Consider the following 13,345-nt stretch of genomic DNA (forward strand, 5'->3'; position numbering starts at 1 on the left):
TATTTTCTGCATCATTTCATGACGTTTCTGAGCCTACCAGTGTTTCTGGGATGAAAGTTGTTGTACAGTACAGTCTGCAATAACTAGAGCATTCCCCAGAGAGCTCATTTTGGCCTGTTCCACCAACCAGATAGGTCTTCTCAATCATATGACCGTGACCAACCAGAGAGGGTGAAGTCTATCAGCTTCCTTTGAGACACGTGAAGTCCGCCTACTGCATATCTTGCTATTGCAAAACTGACTACAGTGGTGCTTGAAAGTTTGTGAACCCTTTATAATTTTCTATATTTCTGCATAAATATGACCTAAAACATCATCAGATTTTCACCCAAGTCCTAAAAGTAGATAAAGAGAACCCAGTTAAACAAATGAGACAAAAATATTATACTTGGTCATTTATTTATTGAGGAAAATGATCCAATATTACATATCTGTAAGTGGCAAAAATATGTGAACCTTTGCTTTCAGTATCTGGTGTGACCCCATTGTGCAGCAATAACTGCAACTAAATATTTCCGGTGACTGTTGATCAGTCCTGCACACTGGCTTGGAGGAATTTTAGCCCATTCCTCCGTACAGAACAGCTTCAGCTCTGGGATGTTGGTGGGTTTCCTCACATGAACTGCTCGCTTCAGGTCCTTCCACAACATTTCCATTGGATTAAGGTCAGGACTTTGACTTGGCCATTCCAAAACATTAACTTTATTCTTCTTTAACCATTCTTTGGTAGAACAACTTGTGTGCTTAGGATCGTTGTCTTGCTGCATGACCCACCTTCTCTTGAGATTCAGTTCATGGACAGATGTCCTGACATTTTCCTTTAGAATTCACTGGTATAATTCAGAATTTATTGTTCCATCAACGATGGCAAGCCGTCCTGGCCCAGATGCATCAAAACAGGCCCAAACCATGATGGTATCACCACCATGTTTCACAGATGGGATAAGGTTCTTATGCTGGAATGCAGTGTTTTCCTTTCTCCAAACATAACGCTTCTCATTTAAACCAAAAAGTTCTATTTTGGTCTCATCCGTCCACAGAACATTTTTTCAATAGCCTTCTGGCTTGTCCATGTGATCTTTAGCAAACTGCAGACGAGCAGCAATGTTCTTTTTGGAGAGCAGTGGCTTTCTCCTTGCAGCCCTACCATGCACACCATTGTTGTTCTGTGTTCTCCTGATGGTGGACTCATGAACAGTAACATTAGCCGATGTGAGAGAGGCCTTCAGTTGCTTAGAAGTTACTCTGGGGTCCTTTGTGACTTCGCTGACTATTACACACCTTGCTCTTGGAGTGATCTCTGTTGGTTGACCACTCCTGGGGAGGGTAACAATGGTCTTGAATTTCCTCTACTTGTACACAATCTGTCTGACTGTGGATTGGTGGAGTCCAAACTCTTTAGAGATGGTTTTGTAACCTTTTCCAGCCTGATGAGCATCAACAACGCTTTTTCTGAGGTCCTCAGAAATCTCCTTTGTTCATGCCATGATACACTTCCACAAACATGTTGTGAAGGTCAGACTGTAATATATCCCTGTTTTTTAAATAAAACAGGGTGCCCACTCACACGTGATTTGTCATCCCATTGATTGAAAACACCTGACTCTAATTTCACCTTCAAATTAACTGCTAATCCTAGAGGTTCACATACTTTTGCCACTCACAGATATGTAATATTGGATCACTTTCCTCAATAAATAAATGACCAAGTATAATATTGTTGTCTCATTTGTTTAACTGGGTTCTCTTTATCTACTTTTAGGACTTGTGTGAAAATCTGATGATGTTTTAGGTCATATTTATGCAGAAATATAGAAAATTCTAAAAGGTTCACAAACTTTCAGGCACCACTGTATATAGTAAACCACAAGATATTGTCGTTTTATTCATCATGCCCAGTTTAACCAGAAGTAGCATAAAATGCATGCCCTGTGGATAACGAGTGGCACAGCAGAAAAGTGTTGTCCCCGTCATCCTCCCCATCATCCAGATATTGCCACTTTCAAATCCTGATGACGCCACAATCATCTGTGGTTGGGAGCTCAAGACAGCAAAATTGTCTGGGCTCTCTGGGAGGGAGAGATGGCATGCTCTCTCTTCTCTGCCGTCAGTTACACTGGCCAGTCATGGGTGTGTGAGAGCACATTTAATAGGAAGTAAGTGGATTGGGCTTTCGTCCGAGTGTGCTTTGCAGCCCCCTGACATTGTATGAGTAAAACGTGGTCAACTGGTGTTTCTTGTCTTGGAGGAAGCACATGATAGCCCTCCTTGGTTGGTAGCTGTTATGTGATACTGGAGAGGAGTCTGATGGGTGGGAATTGGCTATGGCTAAATTAGGGAGAAAATTGGGGAGAAATCGGGGGGGAATGCCCCGTCACAGCAAACACATAATATAGGATAATGTTAGACCTCCCCATATTACAGAAACACTGGGGGGGCGGCATTATAATACCTTCAGTGCAATATAACCAGCTGGCTGGAAAGAAGTTAGTTGAACACACACATGCAGTGTGTCTAAACCAAGCGAAGTTGTTAATTGGATAATGCAGATGTCAGTCAAACCCATCAACCATTATAAAAATCAATTGCAACACATTTGCTTTATTTCAGGAGCATATGTGATGGTTATATTATCAAGCAATTTAACAAGCAATAACAGTTTTGGTATTTTTATGGAATTCAATAATTCCACAAGAGTCATCCCATGGAGAACTTATCTTTTTAATTATGTTAAATTTTAGCTCCTTAAAGTGCATATCACAGGTAAATTCAGGAGCAAGATCAATGTAATTCTCCTATTTTATATTAAACTTTGGTCAAATATCTATAACATTCTGCATTCTCTGAAATTTTTTTACCTTTTGCAATACCAGAAAAATTCAGTTGAAATCAAGCCATTTGAGGTGAATTGGTCTGCCTCTGGAAAAACTTGGCATTTGAATTTCCCGGCAAACACTGATTTTTGTGACGTCGCGTGCAGAACGCCTCCCTCTGAATCTTACGTCAGCGCTGGTTTATGAGAAAACGACCTGGTGGTTTTCTGCAAATTTCTTCAACATTATCGCGTAATTATTAAAATGGTTAACAGATGTATCGTAGGAGGGTGTAGCAACACCGATCATGATGGGGTTAGTACTCATCGTTTCCCAAAAGACCGGACAATGAGAGAGAAATGGGAGTGCTTGGTCTACACAGGCTGTGCACTTAAACCGTGCAAGCTCTCGCAGCCTGCTGGCGCTTCCGCAGGTGACATCACGAATCTGGCTCCAGACTCCCTTGGGATTTTTCCAGACACGTTTTGTTATTTTATTTTTTTCTGCTGTCGACAGATGGTCTTGTGCAAAATTACCCTTCTGGATGAGTGTGTAAAGGGACATACTTTTCATATATAAAAATAAATAAATTGGTCCAGGATATGCACTTTTAAACTCTTGCAGCTGAAGAACTTCAACATGTTAAGGAACAAATAGTGTCTGATGAATTAACGAACAATTAAACACATGGAGGTTTGGTTGCTTTGTTACTACAAATCACACCGTGGCATTCTTCAAATACTGCAGTAAGGAAATTCCTACTGCTGCAGACCTACTTGAATGCCATCTGAACCGATGCAGTGTGTCCCTTTTTTTTTTTTATACGCCTACATTTACATTAAATGACTATTGTTATATGTCTTAATTTATGGATGTTGGCTTGCTTTCATCATTTACATTAATATGAATCATGGGGCTTCACAAAATCCCACAAAACTTAATTTCATGAAATTAGTGTGTAATTGAAATTAATAAGCGTTTTTAAACTTGACAACCTAATCCATATAAAAAATCCAGATAGAAAATACATATTTGCATGTGTAAATGCTACTAGAAACTATTTGCAAATAAATCTATCCATATCCAGTTTGATAAATAAGGCCCATTTTTGGATCTTTCAGAACCTTGAATGTGAGGGCTGAGTTTCCTTCTCAGTCCTGGATGAGATGTAAATAAGGCTAGGCTTGCCATTACCGAGACTTGACATGATGTCCAACAAGAACCAACAACTCCCCTTTGGTCACTCAGACCCATGGGGCCATGGCCAATGCTGTGCATAGCTGCTGTTCCAGGACCTTATTGAATCTCCCAGTATTCCAAGCAAGAGGCTGCTATATCTTAGTCTGCAACCTTTTGTTTTTGTCTCAGTCTTAATTAATGTAGAATCTTGATTAAGTTTCAGTAAAAGCACTCCTTACATTGGGTTAGTGTTGTTATATTTTATAATCTTGTTGCATTTCATGTTCAATTTGTTATTTTTGTCCTTTCATTTCTCCAGAAGTAAAGAACGCTCTGCTGCAAGTCTTTTCCTGCTCCACATGCCCTCGTTCCGATGCATCTCCAATTTACCTCGACAAGCATATCCAGAGATGCCACTATGAAGAGCACGTGAGACTGCGAGAATCAGGAGAGATTAAATATAAGCTTCAGATCCCCTCCAAATGCTCCAGTCGTCAACCAACATCAACTGATATTATCCATTTTGATACTTCCCATAATGATATACAGAAGGAAATTCACCACAGCTCAGATTGTGGAAAGAGTTTTAGTTATCAGAATGCACTCAAGACACACCAGCGCATTCACACAGGGGAAAAGCCGTATCACTGCTCACAGTGTGGGAAGAGTTTTACTCGTCAGAGTCATCTCCAAACACACCAGCGCATTCACACAGGAGAGAAGCCGTTTCACTGCTCACAGTGTGGGAAGAGTTTTACTTGGCAGAGTTATCTCCAACGACATCAGCGCATTCACACAGGAGAGAAGCCGTATCACTGCTCACAGTGTGGGAAGAGTTTTACTTGGCAGAGTGATCTCCAACGACACCAGCGGATTCACACAGGAGAGAAGCCGTATCACTGCTCACAGTGTGGGAAGAGTTTTACTCGTCAGAGTGCTCGCCAAACACACCAGCACATTCACACAGGAGAGAAGCCGCATCACTGCTCACAGTGTGGGAAGAGTTTTACTCGTCAGAGTTATCTCCGACTACACCAGCGCATTCACACAGGAGAGAAGCCGCATCACTGCTCACAGTGTGGGAAGAGTTATACTTGTCAGCGTGATCTCCAACAACACCAGCGCATTCACACAGGAGAGAAGCCGTATCACTGCTTACAGTGTGGGAAGAGTTTTACTCAGCAGAGTTATCTCCGACTACACCAGCGCATTCACATAGGAGAGAAGCCGTATCACTGCTCACAGTGTGGGAAGAGTTTTACACGTCAGAGTGCTCTCAATACACACCAGCGCATTCACACAGGAGAGAAGCCGTATCACTGCTCACAGTGTGGGAAGAGTTTTACTCGTCAGAGTTATCTCCGACTACACCAGCGCATTCACACAGGAGAGAAGCCGTATCACTGCTCACAGTGTGGGAAGAGTTATACTCGTCAGAGTGCTCTCCAAACACACCAGCGCATTCACACAGGAGAGAAGCCGTATCACTGCTCACAGTGTGGGAAGAGTTTTACTCGTCAGAGTGCTCTCCAAACACACCAGCGCATTCACACAGGATAGAAGCCGTATCACTGCTCACAGTGTGGAAAGAGTTTTACTCGTCAGTGTGATCTCCAACAACACCAGCGTAGTATTCACACAGGAGAGAAGCCGCATCACTGCTCACAGTGTGGAAAGACTCGTCAGTGTGATCTCCAACAACACCAGCGTAGTATTCACACAGGATAGAAGCCGTATCACTGCTCACAGTGTGGAAAGATGTTTGCTTGTTTAGTTACATTTAAGACCTTCAAGTGCATTAACTCAGAGACACTGCATGATTTAAAGTTGTCAAATTAAATATGGTTATTAGTTTTGACTGAAAATGACCTGTACTTTGAACTTTATTGTTCATGTTACACTGGTCAACAATTTTTCAGAAGTTGCCTGCTTCAGAGATGAAGTTGGCTATTATGAAATTTGGTGTGCTGAATTAGAAGTGACAGTTAATCAGCTGACTGGCTGTGGCTTCCAAGATATTTAAGATTTTAAATTTTATACTTATGTGCATTGTGTAGATCGTAATGTTTTAAATATAAATTGTAAAACTAGGTCTCTTCATGTGTTTATGGTCGGTTTACATGATATTTCACCTGTTCTCTTTATGTAACACTAGAAAATCAGCAAAAAGTTTATATAAATAAAATGTATTATGAACCAAATTGCAAAAACCAATTATGTATAAGTACTGAATAGGTTTAGTCCTTATTCTGTGTGTATGCAGTGGGTTTTTATTTATTTATTGGCAGCTTGTCTCTTGTATTCATGAAACGGAGCATCTCTTGTCAAGCAAAGACTTGATCTCGAGTGCATAGCACTGTATGAATTTTTTTTTTGAGCTGATATAAGACCAGTTTGTTCAGCAGAGTGATGTCAGTTGACTTATGATTGCATCATCAGTGACTTCTAAGAATAACATTGTCATGTATGATGCAATACCGGCTTCAGCTTGCATCATTCATTGTTTTGCCAAAAAAGTAAGTACTATCCAAACCCACTCATAGATTTATTCATAGAGCCAATCTTGAAAACAAGCCAATGAACAATTTTAAGTTTCATTTTCGTTCTCAGCGATCCAGAATTAGTAAAGTTTGACTATATTTATTTCAGAAGCATTTTGGCTGTAGACCAGTGTTCTATGACTGTTTTAAAATATGTAACCTTATAGTGATGTTTAAAATGAGACTGTTAATGTTTTCTTTTGCTCTTAAGTAGTCATTAATTACCACCATACAAATAATGATTTAACTGTAACACTTATCAGTGTAGTACTGCAGCATGAGACTAATTGTTCATGGAATTATTACTGATCAGGATTTTAATGTTTAATGGAAATGTCGATCAAATCAAATGAGTACGGAGCACTTAAATGAAGCTCGTCCAACTATATGCATCCACCTCGTCTCACTGGTTGAGGAGAAGGCATCAAAGTTGTTTATAATAATCTAGGAATTGTACAAAAACCTGAACAAAATTCAGTATGCTTGAAGTTCTTTATCCTAATGTATGTAGCTAAAAAAAATCTACACAGTTGATTCAACTAATTATTTACGGACCCGTGGTTTAAATTCTGAAATTGTTTCTGAATTTGTGGAATTTCTCAAACCTGGTTGTATCTTTAGACAACAAATTAAGTGTTAGAGACATTATTTGTTTTGATCACCTGGAAGACTCTGAGAACAGCATCCGTGTCCATTCTAGATTCAGTAGGGGTGAATCAGAATGTCATAGGACCTAACCCTAATTTTGTTCAGTTTTTGTATGATTCCTAGTGGTCACACTCTCGATCTAGCACTTGCATTTGTATTAAATATAGAAAATATAGTCATACTTCCACAGTCTGATGCTTCCTCAGACCATTACCTCATCTTTTTTGAAATGTCTTAACAATAATATATGCACCCTGTACACCATCACATCAAAAGTACATTCACAGCAACTACTGCATAAAGTTTTATCAGTAGTTTCCCAGAGTTATCAACTATGATTGGCCCTCACAGAACTTGATCAGACAACTGAATGCTTTGAGTCAACATTCTGCTTTACTTTAGATAATGTAGCTCCACTTAAAAGAAAATAATTCAGGAGAAAAAAAAAAAACCTAGCACCTTGGTATAACAATCACACATGCACCTTAAAACATACAAAATACATGTAAAATTAGAAAATGATGTCAAACAAAATTGATAGTATTCCAATTAGCATGGAATGAGAGCCACTGGACCTCCAGAGACAAGCTTCTAATGCTGCTTGTTCAATATTTCTCTCCACCATAATAGAAGATAACAAAAATAATCTTAAATTTTTATGGAATACTTTTGCAAAATTAACTAGGAATAAGACCACCACAGAAACATGCAAACCTTTAATATGTAGTAGCGATGGCTTAATGAAGTTTTTTTCAATGGCAAAATTGAAAATATCAGGCAAAAATATCAAACTATTAATTTGAAACTAGACAATTTGATAGGTATCCAACACTATGAGCAATGATTTGTGTTTTACACTCCTTAAAGAGACCGAACTAATTTCACTTATTCAATCAAAATCTTCAACTTGTGTACTTGTGGGGATTTTTTTCACCCCTTACCTATATGATTCTTTAAACAAATAACACCAGAAGCAATCAAACCTCTTTGAAAAACAATCAGTTATTCTTTTAGCAATGGCTATGTACCTAAATCCTTTTACCTAGCAGTTGTCAGACTCTTGATTAAAGAACCTACCTCAACCCTTGTCAGCTGTCCCATTATAGGCCAATATCAAACCTCCCTTTTATCTCCAAAATCCTAGAAAAAACTGTGGCATAACAGTTATGCTCATATCTACATGGGAATAACATCCATAAAAGGTATCAATCAGGATTTAGATCTCATCATAGCAGAGCCACAGCACTGGTTAAAGTAGTAAATGACCAACTAATGGCTCCTGATCAGGGGTGTGTCTCCTTGCTTGTGCTGCTTAACCTTAGTGCAGCTTTTGACACCACTGATCATTCCATTCTGCTGGATAGACAAGAAAATGTCATTGGAGGTAAAGGAATGGTCCTCTGCTGACTCAGGTCTTATTTAACTGATCATTGTCAGTTTGTATACGTAAATGGTGACTTTCGTATGCATGCTAAAGTAAAGTTTGGTGTTCCAGAAGGTGCTATCTTTGGCCCACTCCCCAAAATAGGCTACCTCTGGTTAGGATTAGGGTAGCGTGAGGGTGAAAGTTTTCCATTGCCCCAGCAAAAGCTGGGGCCTGCATTCTGCATGGGCCTGTCCAAAGTCCATCTACTCTCTCACCCCCCACAGCCCAGACACCACACTCCCGAGCAAACAATCTTTCTGTACCTTAATCTGGATGTTGGTCGAAGGGGTTGGTGATCAGTCTGATGGTCCTCAACCAGGGTTCGGGAACGGGATGAGGGGAAGGTCTAGATCCAAGATTTGATTTTAGTGGTTGAGATTAGGTTTAAGGGTTGAGAGGTTAGGGTTAGGTACTGAGATCACGGTTAAGTTTAGGTGTAGAGGTTGTGGTTAGGTTTGGGGGTTGTGGGGAATAGCCCTTAAAACAAGTCTGATTGACTGGATACCCCCACTAGGCTTAATTGTCTGCTTACACTCAGAGCCTTCCAATTCTTTATACGATACACTTGGCTTAATTGGCTGCTTACACTCAGAGCCTTCTAATTCTGTATACAATACCTTGACCCCTTTACTAGCAATGATTGCTGTTTTAACCTCAAAACCTTCTAATTCTTGACCCATGACCTTAATCACTTAACTAGCCATAATTGCGTTCTTAAACTCTAAATGTTCTGCTTCTCAACCCAAAACCTTCACCACTGATCAGCAATGACTGCAATTTTTGACCTCAAAATTCTCTGTTTCCCAAGCCAACCCCTTGACCAATGACGGATACAATATAGACAGATAGATAGATAGATAGATAGATAGATAGATAGATAGATAGATAGATGCCTGCCTGCCCACCCGCCCCTCTCTCTCTCTCTCTCTCTTTCTCTCTGGTGGGTCCAGAGTTGGAATTTGTGCTCAAAAGAATAATCCCTGAATCGGGAAAATTCAGTGTCAAAAAATTATGCTCTATAGCAATTTAGTTTCTTGTGATGTTCTTGGGGATTCGTACGCCATCCCCTATGTCGTGCATTGACCATTTCTAAGACGAACCAAGCCTTCTGTTGCAACATAGGCTCCAGCTTGCCTGCGACCCTGTAGAAAAGGATAAAGCAGCTCGAGATGATATGAGATGTTGGCCTTGGCCGTAAGTGGAGCCTGGTACATGAAAGGGTTAATTGGTTCACCTGCGCTAATTAGCAGAGCGTGCGTGAGTGCTCAAGGGTGTATGGAAAGTTTAGAAGCTTGGAGACGCCAGCAGGCACATGGTTTTGGAAGATTGGAAGCTGCGTTGTCGCAAGCTTGTGGATTACTTGTTGGGAGTTCGTGGATGTGGATTTACGTGCTTGTAGGATTGACTGACTTTTCTGGTTGGTGAGAATAAGGCTGAACTGCTGAATGGGCCGCCGTGCTCGCATTTGAACTTGAGCCGCTGCGCGTACTTTAAAAACTGAACTGGCCTGTGCGCACGCTGCCTCTCGCCTTTCCTACTGCGCTGTGTTCAACATTTTTAATTTAGTAACAAACTTTTGTGTTTAAAGCTTTTGAGTTAAGTTTCAATATGACTGAGGAAGAGACTGAAGACCAAGATTTCTCAAATGAACGAGAACTGTTTAAGTTAATTGCAACACACAGAGGGAAGCTTGGTGTTCTAACACATAAACATAACGAAATCAACAGCCTTATTGAATCCAGCCAAGATAAAGAAACTGTTGAGAAACAAATTAAGTTATTTGAGGGATTTTTCATTGAGTTTAATAATTTGCAAGCATCAGTACAGAGATTGATAAAAGAGGACTATGAAAGAGAGGCCGATCATACAGACTGGTATGAACCAAAATTTCAGTTTTACAAAGCCTTCTTGGATGGCATTATAAAATGGGTTCAGTGCGAACAAAGTGATGAAAAGGAGGAAGGGGGTGACAAGGAAGAAGAGGAACAGCGTGAACGTGTCTTCAATATTAAACCCCAAGATAGTGCATCTCAAACAGCTCCCAGTGTTCCGCAGAGCTATAAAGCGACACGTGTTCTCATGGTGTGTTTACACGTAGCTGGATATCTATGAAGATGCATATTTATTTATGCAGTTGCACCTCTCATTTACACGTAAACGGAGGTTTCAGTCACTGAAAATGGATATCTTTGAAAACTCCGTTTTCATGCCTGCGTGTAAATAGTGGAAAACGGAGTTTTAGGTTTTCCTGACGTCACGATATGCGTCACAGAACAATATTTGCGTCAGGCGCTCAATATTTTGGTTTGATGGTCTCATGGATGCAACATGGGTGGTCGTCCTTTTTACATATTTGCAAACACTTTTGGTTTGTTTGCATTTGCAAATAGGACTACAACTGCTTTATGAGGAGCAGAGGAGAAGAACTGCGAGGAGGGTCGCAGTTTTCCAGGCACTTTTCCTCCCACCAAGACAAAGGCTTGCTGCTTACCAACGTCACCGCCGCTTTTGGATCCGACCCGGGAGAACTGCTGCCAGGTGGCTAAACTTCACAAATGAAGTTGTTCTCCTGGAGGAATGGCACGAGAACTTCCGCATGTCGCAGTCATCGCTCCTCTCGCTTGCGGAGTTACTGCATCTCTACATTGAAGGCCAGACGACTGTCATGCGGAGCCCAGTCAGTGTATTGACAAAAGTAGCCTGCACCCCATATTATTTAGCTGATGAGGGTAGAATACGGAAAACGGCAAATACATTCAGGCTCCCTAGGTCGATGGTTTCCATAATAATCAGACAAGTGTGTAAAGTGATTACTGTGCATCTTGGTCCTAAGTACATACGACTGCCGACAACAGAAACTGCTGTCCAACAGCTTGTGCACGGATTTCAGCCAGCGCACAGCCTCCCCCAGTGTCGAGGTGCTGTAGATGGTGCACACACACACAGAGATAAAACAACCTTCAGCCAATTCTACAGATTACATTAACAGGAAAGGCAGGTATATTTTAAATATTCAAGCTACCTGTGACTACAAATATACATTCATGGATGTGGTGGTGAAAGGTTCAAGGTATTTTTAATGTCCCCTGAGGGCAATTAATTTTGCAGCCAGCGGAAAAAACACGCACCAACAATAAATACAGTCACATTGAGACATAAACCAACCATAAATAATTAGAACAATAAAAACATTCATCAAGAAGTGTTTAAAAGGACGGTTACAGCAGGTAAAAAATGAGTTTTTGAATCTGTTGGTTCTACAACCCTTTAAAACAAATCTGCGTCTGGATGGTAAAAGGGAGAACTCTGAGAACGGGGTGACTGGGGTCAGCTAAAATTGCCTGTGCTTTTTCGAGTGACCTGATTTTATGGAGAGTGGAGATATTGTTCAGGGGAGTATTGGCAATTTTGCTACAGAAACTGATAATGTTAAAAATACGGTTCTTGTTTTTCTGTGTCAGCAACCCAAACCAGCAGATAAAAGAAAAAGTAAGATCAGATTCAATAAAACAACTGTAAAACATTCTCATAAAACTGCTGTCCATGTTAAAATTCCTCAGTTTATAATAAAAATGCATACGTTGGTGAGCTTTCTTGCATACAGTGTCCACATGTTTGTCAAAAGTAAATCTGTAGTCGATTATGGTACCCAAGTATTTATACTCCTCCACAACTTCAACTACCTGATCACTAATATATACACGGGAGATGACATCTTTGTTTTTTCTAAAACCAATGATCATTTCTTTAGTTTTGCTGACATTTATGTCTAAAAAGGATGACTTACACCAGTTAATAAAATCAGACACCACTGAGCCATGATCAGGATCATCTGATTTTAAAAGAGACACAACAGAGTTGTCAGCAAACTTTAAAATATCCCATCCTGTGTGCTGGCATTGACACAAATTTGTGTATAAAACAAATAAAAGGTGGGAGAGAACACAACCCTGCAGTGAACCAGTGGAGGAGAGCAGAGCATCAGATAAAACATCGTTGACCCTGACACGTTGGGATCTGGTGGTTAAAAAATCCATCAACCAAGAAATAAGACCAGGGTCAATGTTATGTGTGTTCTTTAACCTATTAGCTAAAATATGTGGCTGGATACAGTTAAAAGCAGAGGAAAAATCAATAAAAACAATACGTGCAAAGGTGTTAGCTACCTCAAGGTGTGAGAGCACCAAGTTCAGTAAAGTGCATATGGCATCGTCCACCCCTCTACCTGGCCTATAGGTGAATTGCAATGGGTCCAAGTTGGTTTTCACAGCGGATAATAGTGCATTCTTAACTATCTTCTCAAATGACTTCATAACAAGGGATGTAAGGGCAACGGGCCTTTAGTCATTCAGCTGTTTTGGAGCTCTGTTTTTAGGGACAGGGACAATAATGGAATCTTTCCATGAGCAAGGGACCTTATTGAGATGGAGGGAGCGTCTAAAAATATAGCAAAAAATATCAGACAACTGATCTGCACAATTCTTGAGTAAGCGGCCATTGATACCATCAGGGCCTGGACTTTTCCTCTCCTTCACACCCTGGAAAAGTCTCCGGACCATACCCTCCTCAATGTGGACGGGATTTTGGCCCACTGTCACAGCCTTAAAATGGGATTGTTCCACTGCAAAGTTGTGTGTATTAAAACGGTTATAAAAAACATTCAGTTCATGGTCAGACATGTTGCCATGGGAAATAGGACATTTTTTGGTTTTCTTACCCATCATGGATTTCACCCCTTC

At 40.4% G+C, this 13,345-nt stretch overlaps 1 protein-coding gene across 1 annotated transcript in view; it reads left to right on the top strand.

Moving 5' to 3' along the window:
- Positions 1 to 7,044, top strand: part of LOC132888988 (histone-lysine N-methyltransferase PRDM9-like) — a 60,746-nt gene extending 53,702 nt beyond the window's left edge. Inside the window, exon 6 of the mRNA XM_060925085.1 lies at positions 4,312 to 7,044. Coding sequence (XP_060781068.1) covers positions 4,312 to 5,552 — 1,241 coding nt within the window. The 3' untranslated portion in view covers positions 5,553 to 7,044. The remainder of the gene's footprint in view (positions 1 to 4,311) is intronic.
- Positions 7,045 to 13,345: the final 6,301 nt, after the last annotated feature.

The sequence above is a fragment of the Neoarius graeffei genome, chromosome 7 (genome assembly GCF_027579695.1).
Source record: "Neoarius graeffei isolate fNeoGra1 chromosome 7, fNeoGra1.pri, whole genome shotgun sequence".
Lineage (NCBI taxonomy): Eukaryota > Metazoa > Chordata > Actinopteri > Siluriformes > Ariidae > Neoarius > Neoarius graeffei.